The 23,599-nt window shown below is 38.7% G+C and overlaps 1 protein-coding gene across 1 annotated transcript in view; it reads right to left on the bottom strand.

Moving 5' to 3' along the window:
* LOC126267346 (E3 ubiquitin-protein ligase MYCBP2) overlaps nucleotides 1-23,599 on the bottom strand; it is a 1,244,949-nt gene that overhangs the window by 338,639 nt on the left and 882,711 nt on the right. The window contains exons 36-38 of the mRNA XM_049972469.1: nucleotides 3,494-3,716; nucleotides 897-1,082; nucleotides 616-792 (exon numbers count right to left, since the gene is read on the bottom strand). Coding sequence (XP_049828426.1) covers nucleotides 616-792; nucleotides 897-1,082; nucleotides 3,494-3,716 — 586 coding nt within the window. The remainder of the gene's footprint in view (nucleotides 1-615; nucleotides 793-896; nucleotides 1,083-3,493; nucleotides 3,717-23,599) is intronic.

The following is a 23,599-nucleotide window of genomic DNA, read 5'->3' as shown; positions in this document are numbered from 1 at the left end:
TTGTGATCAGATTCTGATAGCTTTTAGGATCTCCAGGATTCTTCCATGTAAACAAACTTCTTTTATGATTCTTGAACCAGAGTATGAACTTGTAAATGCAGTATCATTCTACTGAGCTTCTCAGTGTATATTTACAAAAGAATTATACTTTCACAATGGTCCACCCACTTAGAAATATTCTCTCAGCAGATAGAGAAGAGTGAAACATATTGTTTTCAATGTCTGTCCCTGTAACACGGTAATCGTTACACGCCATATGTGGGTTTCTACTGAAGTCCTCTACTTGGCACACTGAAGGTGTCATAATCCTTTGTAAACAAAATTTAGAAATGCTCTATATATCTTTGCTGCATGGATCTAAAACACACTAATATCTAGGTCATAAAGAACCAGAAATAATTTAAACATAGTCATAAAACAATAGCAATCTTAAGATTTATTTCATTACTGTCTAGGTAGCTGCAACTGACAAATGTCTGAATTGTCTTTGTGAGTCCATGACGATTATTAAGTAACAATACTTAACAGAAAGTTGGATATTTGAACCATTTAAACTCAGTAGCATGTATCTAAACACTAATGAGTGGAGTGGTTTGTACATAATGTGCTCCTTACCTCCTCCATATCATAACCATCAATGGTTACAAGGACTGAGTACCAACCAACACTTCCTGGAGTCCATGTAGCACTATAAGTACCATCACCATTTGGCCGTACCAGCATATTCTCACTTGAACGTTTTACTGCAGGTGATGTGTACCGCAGTTCTTCAAATGAGTAATTTTCATATGCCTGTACAGAGAGCATACATGAAGCAGAATGAAAAATACATAAACACAGGTATTTCATTTGTTAATGTGTACTACACTCAGCCAAACAAAAGACATTGAAATTACCTTCATCAGGCTGATTGCATAGTAGCACATCTTATCTTTCACTGTCACCTCATAGGGTACATCAAGGGTTGGATGTGCATGACCACCAAACGTTAGTGCATCAGGTTGACTTATTCGACGCATTTTGCGTCCCTGGTCACTGCTTCCTAGTTCTTTTTTGTCAATAGGAACTGCTTTCACCTCAACCTACAGAGAAATGTGTTGAGATAAATGTAAATAATAATACCAATATGTTAACAAGTTTCTTACAACACAGCAAATATTATCATACAGAGCACAAGCAATAGCTTAAGTCTTATAGCTCAACAACAGATTTCTTTCTATGAATAGTTCCTAGGATAAATGATTTCACCCAGCAGCTTAAGCTCCTACACAGATATGTTGTTTGTTGTTGTTGTTGTCTTCAGTCCTGAGACTGGTTTGATGCAGCTCTCCATGCTAATCTATCCTGTGCAAGCTCCTTCATCTCTCAGTACATACTGCAACCTACATCCTTCTGAATCTGCTTACTGTATTCATCTCTTGGTCTCCCTCTATGATTTTTACCCTCCACGCTGCCCTCCAATGCTAAATTTATGATCCCTTCATGCCTCAGAACATGTCCTACCAACCGATCCCTTCTTCTGGTCACGTTGTGCCACAGACTTCTCTTCTCCCCAATCCTATTCAATACCTCCTCATGAGTTACATGATCTACCCATCTAATCTTCAGCATTCTTCTGTAGCACCACATTTAGAAAGCTTCTATTCTCTTCTTGTCTAAACTATTTATCGTCCATGTTTCACTTCCATACATGGCTGCACTCCATACAAATACTTTCAGAAACGACTTCCTGACCCTTAAATCTATACTCGATGTTAACAAATTTCTCTTCTTCAGAAACGCTTTCCTTCCCATTGCCAGTCTACATTTTATATCCTCTCTACTTCGACCATCATCAGTTATTTTCCTCCCCAAATAGCAAAACTCCTTTACTACTTTAAGTGTCTCATTTCCTAATCTAATACCCTCAGTATCACCCGACTTAATTCGACTACATTCCATTATCCTTGTTTTGCTTTTGTTGATGTTCATCTTATATCCTCCTTTCAAGACACTGTCCATTCCATTCAACTGCTCTTCCAAGTCCTTGGCTGTCTCTGACAGAATTACAATGTCATCGGCGAACCTCAAAGTTTTTATTTCTTCTCCATGGATTTTAATACCTACTCCGAATTTTTCTTTTGTTTTCTTTACTGCTTGTTCAATATACAGATTGAATAACATCGGGGAGAGGCTACAACCCTGTCTCACTCCCTTCCCAACCACTGCTTCCCTTTCATGCCCCTCAAGTCTTATAACTGCCATCTGGTTTCTGTACAAATTGTACACAGACATATAAGGTGATATATAAGTTGACAGATATATAAGTTGACTGTGATAGGATATATCAAACCATGCAGAATATTTCTGACTAATTCTGAAAAAACTGTCCCATCTGCACTTCATCAGGACATATTTTATTCATTCATATTCAACCAGAATAGATTCATTTCACTTATAAAATGCCTCAAATAATGTAAAGTTGAATAAAATGCTTGAAAGGCTTAAGAGATTGGAGATAAGTACAATGAGAGGTGAGTAAATTACAGAAACTATAAAATCCAAATGCAATAATAAAAATTAAGAAACAGTATGACTAATTCACATTAAAAATGTGTAATGCAAATTGGAGTTGATCATCACTGTTTTTGTGTATGCAGAAGAAGCAACAGAAGAACAAGAAGAAAATCTGGGACTATTAAAAGAGAAAAGTATGCACATACTAATACTAACAGTAGCACGTAAGTCCTTCCGATGGAAAATAAAGAGGACTTATAATAAAAGTTAAATGAAATGAATAGGGAGTTGAGAACACAATTCAAGTTAAAGATGAAGAGCAAAATAAAGATGAAAACCATGAGGATTAACAGAAGAAAGAATACCAGCATTCTAGACACAGAACTGGATGAAAACACAGAGGAAGAGTTTTCTGTTTGGAGAACAAGATTACATGGGCAACATTGAAGACAAGGAAGATGATCATTTGGAATGTGGTGCAGTGGAAGACTGTTACAAATTAAGTGGAAAGATAAAACAGGAAAAACAAGAGTAGAAATAAATGACTCGAAAACTCTTACCTAGAGAAGGGAGATTTGGAAAAGTAGTTAATACAGTAAACAAACTTTTTAGTGTGTCTCACAGTTTATTTAGGATACTGGCCACTATAGATGTGGAGCAAGGTATTGTCAAATTACCCTAACCACACACAATTAAAATAGGTTGATGGATAGTGGATAGCTATAGCTGCCATGTCAAATGTGAGACTGCAAAAAATATGAATTACAGAAACAGAAAATCTAGGATGGAATAACAACAATATGGAAAGGATGCTTCTCACTACAAAGAGGAGGTGTTGAATCACAGACAAACGCTAAGCCCTTCTTCAGAAGTAGAAAACACACACACACACACACACACAAAAACACAGTCGTTTCTGGACACTAAGTAAGAATTCAGTAATTTAAAGATACTGAAACAAATTGCTGCTGAAACTGTTACAATATGATGTACATACCCTAAGATTTGGAACATGTACTAAATCCCCGTATTGGTCACGGGTCAGTACAGTAACAATTGCTGGCCAGCCACAACGCATATCATCCCGACTATATAGAACCTCACATCGTGCTGGATCTACATATGATTCCGGCTGCAGCCAACGTGACAGGCGACCACCACTTGAACCAGGGGTGCACTGTACTAAGTCCTTCAGAAAGAGTCGTTCATTGGAGTGGCAACTGAAACATGGTAGAATATGGTTTAATTAAAAAAGCAACAAAAGACAGAAATTTTATATCGCAAATTATTACATTAATCCATCACCTGGTGAAATTATTTTACATAAGCGAAAAAGCCAGGAAACTGACAGACTTAAAAATACCTCAACCATTCAATGAACAGTCTGTTATTATTTTTGCTTTTCAATTGTAAACATACAACTATTCCATCATCTCATTGAGAAAAATAGCACTATCATGCACAGCAGTTCCTAAAATTGTAGCATCTAACACAGCAGATCTCTGATCAGCAAGACAATACAAATAACACCAAAACAGACAAATCAACTGCAATGCAGAGTACTGTCTAGATGTTGCTTCAGTGCACATGTATCAAAATGTACAGACATGAGTAGCAATCATGTAAATATCATGTGGATAATATAGTCATTCCCAAATATTACCTGTGCTTTATATCTTTTCTTTCTGGATAATTCTGGCATTTTTAACAGTGAAAATTTATTTCTTAAATACGGACCAATGTATCAAAAAAAGCTTTATTGCTGTGACATTGTTATTGTAATATTATTTTTTTTATGGCAATGAGATTGAGAAATTCTCTCTTTGTTGCCATTCTCTCTTTTTGGAACTGGAAGTTACAATCATCGTAACAATTAACAACCACCAGCCATCGAAATTTGTTACATTATATCTACAGCTCCACTCTGAAAACCACTGTGAAGTGCACAGTAGACGGGACAACCCATTCTATGAGTTATCAGGGTGTTTCCCCATTTCACTCACATGTGAAGTGTGGGAGGAACGAATATTTAAATGCCTCTTCACATGCTGTAATTAATCTAATCCTATCCTCACAACTCCTATGGTAGCAATATCCAGGAGGATTTAGTAATTTCCTACGTCGCCATTTAAAGCTGATTCTAAGAACTTCATATGTAGGCTTTCTTGGGATAGTTTACGTCTATCTTTAAGAGTCTCTGAGTTCAATTTCTTCAGCATCTTTGTGACAGACTCCCATGGGTCAAAGAAATCTTTCATTATTTGTGCTGCACTTCTGTGTATACATTAATATTTCCTGTTACTCCTATTTGGTATGGATCCTATAAACTTGAGCAGTATTATAGGATGGCTGTACAAGTGATCTGTAAGTAATCTCCTTAGCAGACTGAGCATCAGTCTGTTGACTGGTGTGATGCAGCCTGCCATGAATTCCTCTCCTGAGCCAACCTCTTCATATCAGAGTAGCACTTATAGCCTATGTCCACAATTATTTGCTGGTTGTATTCCAATCTCTGTCTTCCTCTACAGTTCCTGCCCTCTACAGCTCCCTCTAGTACCATGGAAATCATTCCCTGATGTCATAACAGATGTCGTATCATCCTGTCCCTTCTCCTTGTGAGTGCTTTCCACGTATTTCTTTCGGCTCCGATTCTGCACAGAACCTCCTCATTCCTTACCTTATCAGTCCACCGAATTTTCAATATTCATCTGTAGGACCATATCTCAAATGCTTTGATTCTCTTGTCTTCCAGTTTTTCCACAGTCCATGTTCCACTACCTGTGGTCCAAATGTACATTTTTAGAAATTTCTTCCTCAAATTAAGACCTACATTTGATATCTGTTGACTTCTCTTAGCCAGGAATGCAGTGTTACAGCCAGGTAATTGTACAAGCTGAACAATTAGAACTGTGACTCATTGATATTATAGTCAATGGACACTACATTTTTTTCGTTTTGCAAAGTGTGCAGTTTTATATTTCTGAATTTTTAAAGCAAGTTGACAGTTTTTGCACCACTCTGAAATCCTACCTAGATCTGACTGAATGTTTGCACTGATTCTTACAGACAGTACTTCACTATAGATAACAGCATCATCTGTGAAGATGCTGAGATTATTACTGATATTTAAATACACTATTAATATTTAAAACAATAATCATTACTGACAACAAACTAGACTGTCCCATTGTCTCTCTCAGTAAAAAACATTAATTTGTATGTTTTATTCATTATAACCAAATCACTCCAAAAAAATTTTGACGTGAATGCTAGAAAAATCCATTACCATTGAAAAACATATAAATTTTTTGGAACCCAAGTGAAACACGTTTGCTGTATAAGAACCAGTGTACAACACGCACCATAACAAAATGGAATGAAACGGATGATATTAAGCATTAGGTGTGTGATTTTTTGCTTATATTCTTTCTCAGACAGTTAATTTTTTTTAACTCTTTATTGACATGACAATATCCTTAACATCAGTTTGCTGCAAAATTTGTGAATGTAATAAATTCCTTGAGAGGGAAAAGTTTCAATCTGCAAATCATTATGCTTTTAGAAAGCATTGCTCATGTGAAACTCAGCTTGTCCTTTTTTTAAATAATACCTCATGAACTATGAATTAAGGGTAACAGGCAGATTCCATATTCCTAGATTTCCAAAAAGCTCTTGACATGGTACCCCACTGCACACAGTTAACAAAGATATGAGATTATGGAACAGGTTCACAGATCTATGTGTGGTTTGAAGACCTTTTAGTAATAGACTCAGTACATTGTCCTTGATGGAAAGTGTTCATCAGATCCAAGGGTATCAACAGGAGTGCCTCAGAGAAGTGTGATACGGCCACTATTATTTTCTAAATACATGAAAGATCTGGCAGACAATGTGAGAAGCAATCTACAGCTGTTTGATGATGATGATGCTGTGGTTTATGGGAAGGGGTCATCATTGGGTGACTGTAGAAGGATACAAGGTGAATTACACAAAAATTCTAGTTGGTGTGATGAATGGCAGCTAGCTCTAAACTTAGACAATTGTAAGTTAATGTAAATGAGTAGGAAAAACAAACCCATGATGTTTGAATACAATGTTAGCACTGTGCCACTTCACATAGTCATATCAATTAAAAATATCTAAGTGTAACACTGCAAAAGGATATGAAATGGAATGAGCATGTAAGGATGGTAGTAGGGGAGGTGACTGGTTGACTTCAGTTTATTGGGAGCATCCTATAAAAATATGGTTCATCTGTGTAGGAGAAGAACCCTAGAGTGACCCATTCTTGAGTACTGCTTGAGTGTTTGGAATTAAAGGACAACATAAGCAATTCTGAGGCAGACTGCTAGTTTTGTTACCCATAGTATGGAGATGCTTCAGGAACTGAAATGGGAATCCTTGGAGGTAAGGTGGTGTTTTTCAAGAAACATTATTAAGAAACTTTTGAGACCCGGCATGCAAATCTGGTTGCGGAACGATTCTACTACCACCAAAATATTTTAGAGTAAGGTAAGAGAAATTAGGGCTTGTACAGAGGCATATAGACAGTTATCTTTCCCTTGCTCTTTTTTGAGTGGAACAGGAAGGAAAATGACTAATGGAAAATGATGCACTGTACTGTGGCTTGCAGACTATTTATGTAGATGTAGATGAGTGTGAGCCAGTCATTCTGATCTCCCTTACCTCTTAAAACTTCTTTTATAATTCTTTTATAAATCTATTAGAGGATCATCCCTTAAAGTGTTCATGGAGCCAACATTCATAAGCAACATACTGGCATCAAGAAGACAGCACTATAATACTTATTAGTTGTTAAATATATAAATATACATTACCTCTGTCTGTCAATCTTTGTGCATATTTTCATTGGAGACTTTTATGTCCGCATGTCCTTAATGATTCATGCACAATACTGTCTTCATTAATTTGAAAAATAAATTAGATCTTCCTAACTTTGAGGCTTTTTGAAATGAATGAAAATATAATTTAGCAACAATTAGGACATGTCTGATCAACAAGCTTCTAGAAACTGGTGCAGCTTTGCAAAACTAAAAATTATTTTTCTTATTTAAACTGAAATGAACAATTTATATACAAACTTTGTTGATCTTACAGATATAAATAGTGATAACTGATAATTTGTGTGTAAGAAAGGAGTCTGATTTGAGAACTCGATTTGATTTACATGCAAGTTTAGCCAGTTTCCTGGTAAGCCAACTGTTTGTGGAAAGGTTTGAGTCCTGGCGCTGGCAGAAATTTTCTGGTATTGCTGAAGATAGTTATCATTTTAGCCAAAAGTAAAAATTCCTACTATTTTATAAAGATGTATTTTAGAAAAATCTAGTTTCAGTGATATAATTAAATAGTGACTTCCTATCTCATAATTCTTCACTAGCCAATTCTATTGCATATGCATTAGTTGTACATATTTACTCTATTTACTCAAGTGATAGTAGTTAAATGTATCTCAAGCACATAGTAGTGGTAGGTTTTTCAAACAGGAGTCTACATGACGTACAAGGATGTGCACCACCAGAGAGAGTAAGATTCTAAAGCTGTCATTGTTTAAGGAAATGTATATTGCCCCATGCAATAAAATTGAAAGGAACTTTCTTATCTCAAAAGGTTAATAGTTATGAATTTTAATAGTTTGTACAGACATCCCTTTTTTTATTCATATTTAACAGAAGTGAATGTTTGTCATTTTATTAATGTTGGCTTCCGAAACTAAAGTTGAACAAAATGTGTTTTAAAAGCAGCATTTCTTGGATTGATTGGTTAAAGTGTAACTCAGATACAGTGAACAAAACAGAGGTGGGGAAAAAAACACCACAGTGATTACTAAAATTACAGTATTTTCCATCCAACTATGCAATGTTACACCTCCAAGTTAGAAGAACCACAGCAGTCAGTCCTAGAGTTCTGTAACGAATAAAAGGGCTGTCTGTACCCCAGGGAGAGACCATGTGGGCTGCCAAAGTGACACCCCCCCCCTTTCTCCTGCCATGACCTTGTGGATGCCTATGGGCACCCAACTAAATACTTACAATTAACATTTTGTGTCTAACGTCACTCATGACTGACTAAGAAAATCAAAACATAATGTGAAACCAAGAGAAGGCTTTATGTCTCACTCAGAAATTCTAACACAACTCAGGATAGGGAGCACTACAAAGTATACTATAACATTGTGAAAAGTGTCATTAAGAAATCCTAGAGCATGTTTATTAGATCTGTAATTAACAAATTAAATAATAAAATAAAAACTACCTGGAAATGGTCAAAAGGGAGACAGGAAAAATTACAGAAAATACAGACAGTATCAAAGTATGTCATAATGGAAGCATGGTAGATGAAGGTGATATAAATTGCCAATACCTTCAACATCCATTTTTTGACAGTATCAGATCAAATTGGTTGTCAAGGGTCTAGAGTTGAAGCCATGAGTCTTCTACAACAAGCAGTGCAGAACAAAATTAGACAGATGCATGTACCCTATATTACAGCCAAAGAGATTGAGAAGGTAATAAGGCACATGAAAAATAAAAATTCCACTGTTGTGGATAATATATCTGTCAAAGTACTGAAGCACTGCTGCACATTTACTCGTGAAGTTTTCTGTCACATATCAAATGAATCCATAAATCAGGGTACTGTCCCTAATAGACTCAAATATGCAATTGTAAAACCACAGTTCAAAAAAAGGCGATAAAGCTGATGTTTCCAACCGATGGCCAATTTCATTCTTAACGAGTCTCTCTAAAATCCTAGAGAAACTAATGTTCAAGAGGATCATGGATAATCTTAATTTAATAAAAATAAAATCTCTAATAAAAATCAGTTTTGATTCCAAAAGGGTACTTCAACTGAACACACCATTTTCTCATTTCTCAATCAACTCCTTGAATCTATAAACAATAAAAATGTCACCAGTTGGAATCTTCTGTGATTTTTCTAAAGCATTTGACTGTGTAGCTCACAAAATTCTACCTACAAAGGCCGAGTACTATCAATTAAATAGTAAAGTAAGGATGTGGCCTGAGTCATATCTAGATAACAGATAGTAGTATTGAACAAATCTGCAGTGGCACCTGCCTGCTCTGACTGGGACACAGTAAGATGTGGAATGCCACAGGACTTGGTGCTTGGTCCATTTCTTGTTCCTCATCTTTATCAATGATCTGTCATGCTGTATGGCACAAAAAGCACATTTCACCCTGTTTGCTGATGATGCAACCATTATGACTGATAAAACACCCAACTGTAGTCTAGAGAACACTGTGACTGCCATTTTCAAAGAAGCTCTAGAGTGGCTCACTTCAAATAGTCTGTCACTAAATGTTAACATGACTCAACTGAAAATATTGAAATAAAATGTGGTGACAAAAAATATTGAGAGTTGAGTCTTCCAAATTCATGGGATTACATATAAATAACAACCTAAACTCGTCAGTTCACATCAACGACTTATGTAAAAAAAAAAAAAAAAAAAAAAAAAAACTGAATTCAGAAGCATTTTCCATTTACTCAATTTCATCCGTCTGTGACTTGGAAACAATTAAAGTTACATACCTAGGATATTTCCATTCACTTACGACATATGGCATCGTATTTTAGGGTAAACACTCATGAGCAAACAATGTCTTTATTGCACAGAAAAGTCATCAGAATTATGGATAGAATACACACCAGATGCTCTTGCAGAAACTTATTCAAACAGCTCGGAATCCTCACCATTCCATCTCAGTACATTTTTTAAAATAATGTGCTTTGTGAACAGTAATCATACATTTTACAAAGCAAACAGTGAATATGATAATCACGATACAACACTTAACGTGATCTTCACAAGGATATAAAAAATCTCAGCATGGTACAGAAAGAAGTACATTATTCAAGAACAAAAGTATAAAATAAACTTCCATTTCATGTTAAACCCGTCACTGGGGAGAAGACTAAATTCAAAAAATAGTTGAAACTTCTATCTTATGAATGGTTCTTTTTATTCTTTAGCGGAATTTTTTGATAGTGTGTAACAATTAGTACCATGTGTTTAATTTTAAGCATTTCTGCAAGAACAGGTAGCACTGGCAAATCAATTGATGACAGAATGCGTTTTATATCTATTATAATGTAAAACTTATAATTCGTTTGTGTAATCATTACTACTACTATAATCTGTGTTGTTGTTTAAATACTTAAACCTCGAGGTATCTGTTTACATACGATTTCGTTTGTAAGTATCATTAAAATTTAAATATGGTTATTACGGTAATCATCCGACATGTTCTACCTCGATAAACTCGCATCAAGGTTCTATGGAAAATAAATAAATCAATCAAATTATTCCACACTACATTAACTAATGTGCAAGTATATACCTTAAGCAAACTTTCCTGTTCTAGTATACCTCAACACGACAACTTCGCAACATGGAAAACTTCGCAGGTTTTTGAGGACGATTACTTCCGACACATAGCTTAGTTCCTGAACTAACCAATGAAGGAGCCGGTGCTTGCATCACATGCATAAGTCGTTCAACAATTGCCATTTTGCGCGCTTAGAAGATTGTTACATCTTCGCAGATCTTTATCGGTGTTTTTATGTTCAACGTGAAGAAATATTTTTTGGTAGTGTTCAAAAATGTACCAGCCTGGTCAATCGCTCACATCTGTCAAAAAACCACTCTTTTTGCTTAATCGTGTGTGTGATTGTCTTTCATAACCAGTTTTACCTGTTAAAGATTTAGATTACTTTATCACTTGGTAGTTTTGTACGGAAAGCTTGGTAGAAACGAGACAGCTCTTCCAAATTAGAATATCGTAATTTTCTCAATTTTTTCCGTACCTCGTACTTTTCATATTCCAAGACGCAATAGGATCAAGATGGAAAGCTGAATATATTAAACTTATGAGGATATTACTCTGCAACTTGCTGTCTTTGCTGAGGAGTGAAAAACCAGCGGGGAGGTTTAATATTCAGCTCAGAAACATTGAAAACGGTGTATTTCCATTATATGACACTAGGGCGACAGACTACATTGAGCAATAATAATAAAGAAGTGAGCCTCAAGAAGTTCTTTTTGCTTCTGTGGAGACGTAGAAAAAAAAAGCTTTTACACCTCAAACACGATGAACCTATACTTAGTGTGGAAGATACACATACAATTGACTCTCGTAACAATGAAATGTGCGGAAAATTGGCTTCTTCTGATAAAAATTTCAGTATTTTCTTCGATGGCTGAAGTGTGTGAAATCAAAGATATTCTAATGTTTTGAATATTTACATGGGCGTATCTTTTCAGTAAAGGGCTTCTATAGTTTCAATAATCTTTCCTTCCTTTTTTGTGATTTTAGCTTGCATTAACACAGATGGCAAGGTTGTCCAGTTTCTGGAGGTAACTTCTGTCATTGATGGTTGCAATTTTTTTAAGTTACCGTATAAATGTTGTCTTAAGTTGTCACGTTTCCACAGATCGTTAACTAGAGATACGGAATAATTTTTTGAAGTCTTTTTATAGACAACAGTTAGTACAGTAAATGAAAAATCAAAACAGGCAAACTTGTATCTGTTCGCACTATATTACTTGCCTGTACACAGTCTAAAATTAACACAGTAAAAGTGAAGTGTGATGCCCGGAAAGAAACCATTCGGCTTTTTTCGAACACTGTTGACTTGCCATTGTTTACGCCAGCTCTTCCCCCCAAGCACACACACACACACACTTTGCCACCCACACACAGTGTATTCCTTTGAGCAGAGTACTGTGACGTGAACGTCAACACAGGCGGTGGTGCACCAATAGCCAGCAAATTGCCTTTTACACGCCAGAGTGCATTAAACAGCGTCATACTGGATAGATGACATGAGGGTATCATGAACAGTTCCAATTGTCTCAAAACTGGATGCTCTTCAACAACGCCTGCGGCAAGTTATCAGACGCACACCAAGGAGCAGCATTCCAACAAGGCAACGCTCGTACACATGTACTGAAGGTCCGAGACGTCTCGTCCGCTCTACAGATATCAAACGTTCCCCAATCTGACTTGTCTACAGAACACGCCGTAATTCCGACGATCAGCGACTAGTTCGTCTTGTAGAGAACACAGCTGCATTTTGAACTTCTTGTTAGTTATTTAGCCACTCTAGCCTCAACACACCTGTCTAATCTAACGATTTCATGGTATCTCAGGATTGTTCCTGAGATGTTTCGTAGCGTTATGTTGACAAAATGCTTCCAACATCTGGACAGCGCAGGCTAGGCTACTTCTGGAACTCCAATACGAGCTGTTTACCAAAACTAAATGGGAACTTTTGTTCGTTAAAAATGAAACTTTGTGTAAGCGGTACAAGAACGACTAGCCGGAAAGGCAAAGCCCAGTGGAAGTCCTTGGCTAACACACGAGATATCAAATACGAGTACAACCGATAAAAAAAAGTACAGCAAATGAAGGATGCGAAACGAAATAATGATGTCAACCCAACATGAGATTGAGAGAGCTGCAGAATGACAATGAAGAAATGGGTAGAAAAGAAATGCAAAACTATAGAAACATACATGAGCAAAGAGAATATAAATGCAGCGTATAGAAACGCCAAGGAAATACTTGGTGAAAAGAGAAGCAGATTTATGAACATCAAGAGCTCAAAGGCAAGCCAGTACTATGCAAAGAAGGGTAAGCTGGATGTTATACACAGAACAGCTATACAAAGGAAAGGAATTACATTTATAGCATTTGTAAACAAAAAATTTAACAATCTTAACTGAAATCTACACTGCAAAACTCTGAACTCATCAGGGATAAAACACACAGAACAAGTGAAGGGAGTGAGACAAGGTTGCAGCCTATGTGTTGTGTTACTGAGTCTGTACAACCGACGAGCGGTAAAGAAAACAATGGAAAATCTGGTAAGGAAATCGAAGTTCATGAACACTGCAGTTCTGTTAAAGACGGCAAACGACTAGGAAGATCAACTGAACAAACGACTTGAAAGATCAACTGAAGCAAATGGGTAGCGTCTTGCAAAGAGATTATAAGATAAATATCAACAAAAGCAAAGCTAGAGTACCAACTGTAGCTGAATTACATCGTGTGATACTGTAGGAATTAGATTAGGACATTAAAGGTCGTAAACGATTTTTGTTGTTTGGGCAGCAAAAAACAGACGATGGCAGAAGGCAGAAAAAGAAGAGTGGCAATAGCAATAAAATCTTTCCTGAAAATGACAAACACGTTGACATAAAATTGTCGAATACAAATATAAGCGTTAGGAAGTCTGTCCTGAACCTGCTTGTGTGGCGTGTAGTCTCATATTAAAGCAAAATGCAGTCTTTAAACAGTGGAAATAACAAAATAATAAAACCTTCTGGAATGTGGTGCTACAGAAGAATGGTGGTGATTTGATGACTAGATCGGATAACGAATGAAGATGCACAGATTCGAAAAGAAAAGAAATCTGTGGTACAACTTGAGTAAACGAAATGATCGGTTGATGGGAACGTCCTTAAGCATCAGAAAGTAGGCCGTTTGGTAGCGGAGGGAAGTGAGTGAGTGTTTGTGTGTCTGTATGTGTGTATCAAAACTGAAGCGGAAGGCCAAGATTTAACTACTACAGCAGCAGGTTCAAATGGATGTAGGTTGTAGTAGTTACACAGAAATGAAGAGGCTTGCACTGGTTAGAGTAAAGTGAAGAGCTGTATCAAATCAGTCTTCACACTAAAAATAACAGCACAACAACTCTCCAAGAATGCACACGCATTACCTTATTTTATTTGCTGTGAAAAAAAGAAGGAAGGTTAAGGTTTAGGGCCCCGTCAAAGACAAGGTTATTTAAAATGAATACTTACAACACGATAAGAAATGATAATGCTCTTACATAATAAGTATTATTTGTACTATACAAGCGATCACTTTCGTTAAGTTCAGAATAGTTTTAATTTAATTTCTCTTCATCTGGTAAGTGGCAGGGTTCGCCGACTATGAGCAGTCGCTAAACAAAACTTCGCAGTTATTTATTTACCTTTTACTGTTGCGTTGGCGCAACCCTAATGTATGAACCATGTATCCATCGTATGTCTGTGAAATGTCTAGAATTCATTCTTTACAATTTTGTGGAAAATCACCTGAAAACCAGTTCGAACTGCCGTGTGGAACACGTGCGGACCGGAGACGAGTGTCAGGCACCGTCGACGACAATCGGTTTCAAACCCGACTGCAGTTGTTGTTGTCAAAGAATGCAAGTATTGTTCGCGCAAACAAAGTTGACGCCCGGCGCGGTGGCTGATGGGAGCGACTGTAAATAGGAAATGCCTTTACGGTCGCTCCCATCAGCCATCGCGCCGAGTGTCTACTTTGTTTGCGCGTGTAAAATATTTCAACCAGTTTCCGAGCAAACATGGCTAAGGGCGCTGCACGCAATGTTCATGTGAAGTCGGGTAATGCGCAAACGGCCATTGTTCACAGCGGCACGCAAAGCTGCACGTCTTCAATGAGCCAACATAGAAGCTGGACAGTGACTGACTGGAGGCATGTAGTGTAGTCTGACGAGTCGTGATTTTGTCTCTTTTCAGATGATACATAGAACTAAACGGCCGACAGTCCAGTGAGGCGTTTAGCCAGCAATGTTTGGAAGTAGTAGTTCAGGGCAAGGGTGCTTTGGGGTGTTTTTCGTACCATGAGTTGGGCCCACTCATTCAAGTTGTCGTGAACATCAACCAGAACGTCATCTAGGAAAATGGGGTTTACTATCTGTAATCCGCGTCGTACTTGCGCGATATTACGATTGCGTAACTCGCAGTCTTTATTTGGTACTCCCTCTTGCACGATATTTCGGCTGTGTAACTTGTAATCTTCATCAGGTGCTCCCTTAAGCTCAGGAAGCATATGATGAAGATTAGGGGGCTACACGATCGAAATATCGTGCAAGTAAGATGCGGATTACTGCCAGAAAACCCAATTTGTTTAAGATGACAACGGCTTGCCGGGAAAGCCTGAAGACCTACACGGTAAGGAAGAGTTGCCTTTTCTTCTACATCTTCGTGACGAGTATCCTGTAGACTCTCCCCACGATGACAACAGCCTGGTCTGATGAACACACAGCCACACTATGGTAAAGCGAAATACCTGCTAAATAACTCGCTCTTAATCGAAATGTCTGGGTCTATTTGTGACAGTCGGTGAAATGTAGCAATGAACTTCCAAATATTTTGGTAGCTATATGGTATTCTAACCATGAATAAGCGTCTTCTTTTTGCAGATGGCATATCCGAAAAAACTTGTGGACACTGTTCCTCGCCGATCTGAGACTGGTGGCGGTGTTATACGGTATTAGCCTGTTTTATCCGGTGACATTACAAAGCTGCCGGCCGCTGTGGCCGAGCAGTTCTAGACGCTTCAATCTGGGACCATGTGACCGCTACGGTCGCAGGTTCGAATCCTGCCTCGGGCATGGATGTGTGTGATGTCCTTAGGTTAGTTAGCTTTAAGTAGTTCTCAGTTCTAGGGGACTGAAGACCTCAGATGATAAGTCCCATAGTGCTACGAGCCATTTGAACCATTTTTTTAACCTTACAAAGCTGATGAAAACAACAGGCTCGCTTTGCTTCAGTTTAAACTACATGTGCTGCACTCCAAATACTATCTGGAAACATTATGCGTCGGGCAGAGACACGAATGTGAAAGAGAGTGTTAAAGCAGCGCACAGAAAGCTGTTAGAAGGGAACAAAGAGAACTTTCTTATAAGTAAGGTAAACAATATTCCTGAGAATGCTGCTGTAAGTTCTTCATTATTATCAGAAAATGCTGGCCCGACCAACAATTCTCAGAGATGTACGAATCCTTGATGCAACTAATTTTGTTCTCTATCGAACAATAGTTTGAAACAGGGCAATTTGAAATATTTGATTTGGTACCACTGGTCCTACTACACATCTCATCCTTCATTCTTCACCGTCCCACTTTAGATCCTTTTCCTATACCTGATTATAATTTGTAAATTACTAACGGCTACATGTATGTGTGTCAACGGCCTTGCCGCAGTGATAACACCGGTTCCCGTCAGTTCACCAAAGCTACGCGCTGTAGGGCTTGGATGGGTGATCGTCGAGGTCAGTCGAGCGCTGTTGGCAAGAAGGGTGCACTCACTCACTGTGAGGTTAATTGAGGACCTACTTGACTGAAACGACTGGGAAAGTGGTAAGGTGACCACATGCCCCTCCATATCCACATCCAGTGACGCCTATAGGCTAAGGATGACACAGCGCTCGGACTATATACCGTTTGACCTTCTGCCGCCAGTTCGACCGGAGATATGTATATACAGACTCAAACTATGCTAAGATACTCCATATGAAAACACTGAAGGAATAGATTTGAACCTAAAGTAATATTCTTAATATATGTTTTATTCGCAAAGCTAAGCTTAGTCTGCTATTTTACTGTAACTCAAGGTTTCATGGTAACTCTGTACTGTTATAACTATTGCTGGCTGTATGAAAAATGTTGCCTAAACTCAAAATACATAAACCAAAAATTCCTTTTCCTATAAGAATAGTTGATTTTGATGTGTACAAGGAAGAAGGAAGGAAGCCTGGAATATAGCGTATTATCAACGGCGATGTCATCAGAGGCGGAGGACAAGCTCTGATTATGACAGGATGGCGGAGGAGATCGACCATGCCCTTGTCACGCGAACGATCTGGGCATTTGCCTTAAGCGATTTTAGGGGAATCACAGAAAACCTAAACTTCTATTGGCGGACGGGGACTTGAACCGTCGTCCTCCAGAATTCGAAAGCGAATCCAGTGTGCTAACCTTTGCATCGCCTTGCTTGATAAGTGGACAAAGCCGTCTAGATGTATCGTTCAGTAAAAGTAATAAGCGCTTACGTGAAGACACCTTCCTGCTCGCTGCCGAACGTCTCGTCAGTTTCGCCAGTTGAGGTAGAACCATCCTAAACATGAAAGCTGATTTGAACACCGCAGTGCTTTACTAGGGATGAACCACTCTCTGACCGGTGAACTGATTAACCCATCTACAGAGCGACATACAGTTTACTCGATTCTGAAACGAGTGCAGCTTGAATTATATACATTTAGATATCGTTGCCATAAGTGAAAGATGCGGTCAGTGGCAGAAAAATGTCGTGGAACCGAGTGAGGATTGAACTCCGAACTTTTGCATTTTATGTCTCATACCAGTTTCGACAGTGAACCACAATTAAGAACGAGATATCGAGCGCTTACTGAAAGGTGAAGGTGGAGGAATGGATACTTCGCAGGTTTTAACCCAATGCGCTATCGGGCACCATAAAAATACTGTTCAGGATGTGTCAAAAAGAATCATCAGATTTTGCACGCATACAGGGTGAGTTACCTAACGTTACCGCTGGATATATTTCGTAAACCACATCAAATATTGACAAACCGATTACACAGACCGAACGTGATGAGAGGGGCTAGTGTAATTGTTTAATACTAACCATACAAAAATGCAAGGAAGTATGTTTTTTAACACAAACCTACGTTTTTTTTAAATGGAACCCAGTTAGTTTTGTTAGCACATCTGAACATATAAACAAATAAGTAATCAGTACCGTTTGTTTCATTGTAAAATGTTAATTACATCCGTTGATATTGTAACCTAAAGTTGACGCTTGAGTAACACTCCTCCGCTGTTCGATCGTGTGTATCGGAGAGCACTGCAACATACATCGCGTTTCTACAGAATGATCTGCCAACGTTGCTCGAAAATGTCTCACTGGAAACGTGTCGACGTATGTGGTATCAGCATGATGGTGCACCTGCACATTCCGAAATTAACACTAGGCTGACCCTTGACAAGATGTTCGACGGGCGTTTCACAGGACGTGGAGGACGCATAAATTGGCCAGCCCGTCCTCCTGATCTTACACCTCTGGACTTCTTTCTGTGGGGCATGTTAAAGGAGAATGTATACCGTGATGTGCCTACAACCCCAGAGGATATGAAACAACGTATTGTGGCAACCAGCGGCGACATTACATCAGATGTACTGCGGCGTGTACGACATTCATTACGCCAGAGATTGCAATTGTGTGCAGCAAATGATGGCCACCACATTGAACATCTATTGGCCTGACATGTCGGGACACACTCTATTCCACTCCGTAATTGAAAACGGAAACCACGTGTGTACGTGTACCTCGCCCCTCTTGGTAATGTACATGTGCGTCAATGAAAAAGACCAATAAAAGGTGTTAGCATGTGGACTTAATGTGCTGTTCCAGTCTCTTCTGTACCTAAGGTCCATCACCGTTCCCTTTGGATCCCTACGTAATTCGGTGCTCTCCGATACAAACGATCGAACAGCGGAGGAGTGGTACTCAAGCGTCAACTTTAGGTTACAATATCTCCGGATGTAATTAACATTTTACAATGCAATAAACGGCACTGATTACGTATTTGTTTATATGTTCAGATGTGCTAACAAAACTAACGGGACTCCATTTAAAAAAAAAACGTAGCTTTGTGTTAAAAAACATACTTCCTTGCATTTTTGTATGGTTAGTATTAAACAGGCTAAGAAATGAAAGAGGAAGCCGCCTAGTAGAATTTTGCACAGAGCACAACTTAATCATAGCTAACACTTGGTTTAAGAATCATGAAAGAAGGTTGTATACGTGGAAGAACCCTGGAGATACTAAAAGGTATCAGATAGATTATATAATGGTAAGACAGAGATTTAGGAACCAGGTTTTAAGTTGTAAGACATTTCCAGGGGCAGATGTGAACTCTGACCACAATCTATTGGTTATGACCTGTAGATTAAAACTGAAGAAACTGCAAAAATGTGGGAAATTAAGGAGATGGGACCTGGATAAACTGAAAGAACTAGAGGTTGTACAGAGTTTCAGAGAGAGCATAAGGGAACAATTGACAGGAATAGGGGAAAGAAATACAGTAGAAGAAGAATGGGTAGCTCTGAGGGATGTAGTAGTGAAGGCAGCAGAGGATAAAGTAGGTACAAAGACGAGGGCTGCTAGAAATCCTTGGGTAACAGAAGAAATATTGAATTTAATTGATGAAAGGAGAAAATATAAAAATGCAGTAAATGAAGCAGGCAAAAAGGAATACAAACGTCTCAAAAATGAGATAGACAGGAAGTGCAAAATGGCTAAACAGGGATGGCTACAGGACAAATGTAAGGATGTAGAAGCTTATCTCACTAGGGGTAAAATAGATACTGCCTACAGGAAAATTAAAGAGACCTTTGGAGAGAAGAGAACCACGTGTATGAATATCAAGAGCTCAGATGGCAGCCCAGTTCTAAGCAAAGAAGGGAAGGCAGAAAGGTGGAAGGAGTATATAGAAGGTTTATACAAGGGCAATGTACTTGAGGACAATATTATGGAAATAGAAGAGGATGTAGATGAAGATGAAATGGGAGATACGATACTGCGTGAAGAGTTTGACAGAGCACTGAAAGACCTGAGTCGAAACAAGGCCCCCGGAGTAGACAACATTCCATTAGAACTACTGACGGCCTTGGGAGAGCCAGTCATGACAAAACTCTACCAGCTGGTGAGCAAGATGTATGAGACAGGCGAAATACCCTCAGACTTCAAGAAGAATATAATAATTCCAATCCCAAAGAAAGCAGGTGCTGACAGATGTGAAAATTACCGTACTATCAGTTTAATAAGCCACGGCTGCAAAATACTAACGCGAATTCTTTACAGACGAATGGAAAAACTGGTAGATGCAGACCTCGGGGAGGATCAGTTTGGATTCCGTCGAAATGTTGGAACACGTGAGGCAATACTGACCTTACGACTTATCTTAGAAGAAAGATTAAGAAAAGGCAAACCTACGTTTCTAGCATTTGTAGACTTAGAGAAAGCTTTTGACAATGTTGACTGGAATACTCTCTTTCAAATTCTAAAGGTGGCAGGGGTAAAATACAGGGAGCGAAAGGCTATTTATAATTTGTACAGAAACCAGATGGCAGTAATAAGAGTCGAGGGGCATGAAAGGGAAGCAGTGGTTGGGAAAGGAGTGAGACAGGGTTGTAGCCTCTCCCCGATGTTATTCAATCTGTATATTGAGCAAGCAGTAAAGGAAACAAAAGAAAAATTCGGAGTAGGTATTAAAATTCATGGAGAAGAAGTAAAAACTTTGAGGTTCGCCGATGACATTGTAATTCTGTCAGAGACAGCAAAGGACCTGGAAGAGCAGTTGAACGGAATGGACAGTGTCTTGAAAGAAGGATATAAGATGAACATTAACAAAAGCAAAATGAGGATAATGGAATGTAGTCAAATTAAATCGGGTGATGCTGAGGGAATTAGATTAGGAAATGAGACACTTAAAGTAGTAAAGGAGTTTTGCTATTTAGGAAGTAAAATAACTGATGATGGTCGAAGTAGAGAGGATATAAAATGTAGACTGGCAATGGCAAGGAAAGCGTTTCTGAAGAAGAGAAATTTGTTAACATCGAATATAGATTTATGTATCAGGAAGTCGTTTCTGAAAGTATTTGTTTGGAGTGTAGCCATGTATGGAAGTGAAACATGGACGATAACTAGTTTGGACAAGAAGAGAATAGAAGCTTTCGAAATGTGGTGCTACAGAAGAATACTGAAGATAAGGTGGATAGATCACGTAACTAATGAGGAGGTATTGAATAGGATTGGGGAGAAGAGAAGTTTGTGGCACAACTTGACTAGAAGAAGGGATCGGTTGGTAGGACATGTTTTGAGGCATCAAGGGATCACAAATTTAGCATTGGAGGGCAGCGTGGAGGGTAGGAATCGTAGAGGGAGACCGAGAGATGAGTACACTAAGCAGATTCAGAAGGATGTAGGTTGCAGTAGGTACTGGGAGATGAAGCAGCTTGCACAGGATAGAGTAGCATGGAGAGCTGCATCAAACCAGTCTCAGGACTGAAGACAACAACAACAACAGTATTAAACAATTACTCTAGCCCCTCTCCTCACGTTCTATCTGTGGAATCGGTTCGTCAGTACTCGATGTGGTTTACGAAATATATCCAGCGGTAACGTTAGGTGACTCACCCTGTGTATTTCTGAAACTAATAAATATATAAAATAAATTTTGTTTTCTGATGAACGGAAAACTAAAAAAAAAAATTCCTACATTTTCATAGGTGTTCAATATGCCCCCCTTGAGATGGCCAATGTCACTGCTGTATTCAAATTGTTCCCACACTGCAGCGAGTATGTCTTGAGTTACAGCTTCCACAGTTGCTGTTTTGCGATGTCTCAGTTCATTCAATGTAGTTGGTAGCGGAAGCACATAAACAGAGTCTTTTATAAACCCCCACAAGAAATAATCACATACAGTCAGGTCCGGTGACCTTGGAGGCCAGTAATCTAAAACTGAATCATTTGGTCCAGTGCGACCGATCCATCGCCCAGTAATCCTTTGATTTAAAAATTTCCGCACTTCCAGATGACAGTGTGGCGGTGTCCCATGCTATTGGTAAATGGAGTCGTTCGAATCAGCCTCCAACTGTGGAAAAAGAAGGTTCTCAAGCATATTGAGATATGTGCTTCCTGTAACGGTTTTCTCCGCAAAGAAAAATAGACCATACACAAAACACATTAAATTTTGGAGAGTCCCTCTCACGTTGAACAACTTCATGTGGTTGTTCCGTATCCCATATTCTCCCATTATACGGTTCACCTTTCCATTTAAATGGAATGTTGCCTCCCCACTAAACACTAAGTGTGGAAGAAAACTGTCATCCTCCATCCTGCCAAGAACGAAATTACAGACTCAATTCGTTATTTCTTGATGCAATAATTTACCAACAGCGCCATGGTCCACAATGGATCAACGAAGATTGAATATACCATTCGTTATTGTTTGCCACCTCCAAAAAGAGCTTGCAGTAGCTGAATTTTGTATGGTTTCACGTGTAAACGTCGATGCAACACACGCCAGGCGGACATTGGGGGCATGTTGAGTTGCACGGCGAACGGATTTTTGCGGACTTTTTGTGAAACTGTTGCGGATGCTTTCAACGTCTACGGCAAACACCCGGAGACGGCCTGGCGATTTGCATTATCACAAACAACCTGTATCTCGCAATTGCTCCTTCCATCGTCTGATGCTCTCTACTGTGGTTCCACATCTTACCAAGTACGAAAGTCACGCCGAACAGTCATTACTTACTCGCACTGCGCGAAACGTAGAACACAAAAAGCTTTCTGTTGTCCCAACACCATTTTTACTAGAACTGAAGTGAGCGTACACTGCTGCTACCAAAATTCCAAGTAAAATTCGAGAGTTTGCTCTTTCCAACAGTACGTTTTCACGCACATACCTCAAATAACATAATAGTTTCGTTTTTTTTAAATCGGACGATTCTTTTAGATACACCTTGTATTTAAACCAGAATGGCAGAATTGGTAACCGAATCACAGTACTCCGACTGTCATTTCAGCCACGCCATCCAGCTCGAAGTGGAATGAAATCTGCATTTTTACGTACATTAACAAATAAACAAGAAGTAGTTGGAGCAATATTAAAATGCAAAAGGGGTTAAAACGGTAGACATTAACATATATATACAGGGTGGTTAAAAAAGAGATTTTGTTTTTATATATCAAACGAAGAAGTTCATTTTTACAAAATACACAATCAAAATATATAAACATGTTCATCTAACCTTCCCATTTCATGCATGAAAATGTGAGGCATATGACCTCTACTGCGCTGGCCTGCAAGTTCTCTATCCATGAAATTCACTATGACTGCACGATAAGTTTCCACATCAATTTCGCTGACAACTTATCGAATTTCCTCCTCTAAGCCATGGATGTTACACGGTTCATTAGCATACACTGTTCACTTACCGTGACCCCAAAGAAAAAAGTCACAAGGAAGTAAGTCAATGACCTTGGATGTCATCTCTTCAGCTGCCGCGTCAACTGAATTTTATATGGACGGTAATGGAGATCATACCGGAGAACTCTCCGTACTGAAGAACAGCTTAACCCCAATGTTGGAAAAGGTAAATTTATTTCACTGGGCTAACAGCCACACTGTCACGTACTTCCGCAGTGTTCTGCACACTTCGGCCAGAAAGACGACGCC

The sequence above is a fragment of the Schistocerca gregaria genome, chromosome 4 (assembly GCF_023897955.1).
Source record: "Schistocerca gregaria isolate iqSchGreg1 chromosome 4, iqSchGreg1.2, whole genome shotgun sequence".
NCBI lineage: Eukaryota > Metazoa > Arthropoda > Insecta > Orthoptera > Acrididae > Schistocerca > Schistocerca gregaria.
Note: the sequence above shows the minus strand (reverse complement) of the source record. Positions and strands in the feature narration are given on the sequence as shown.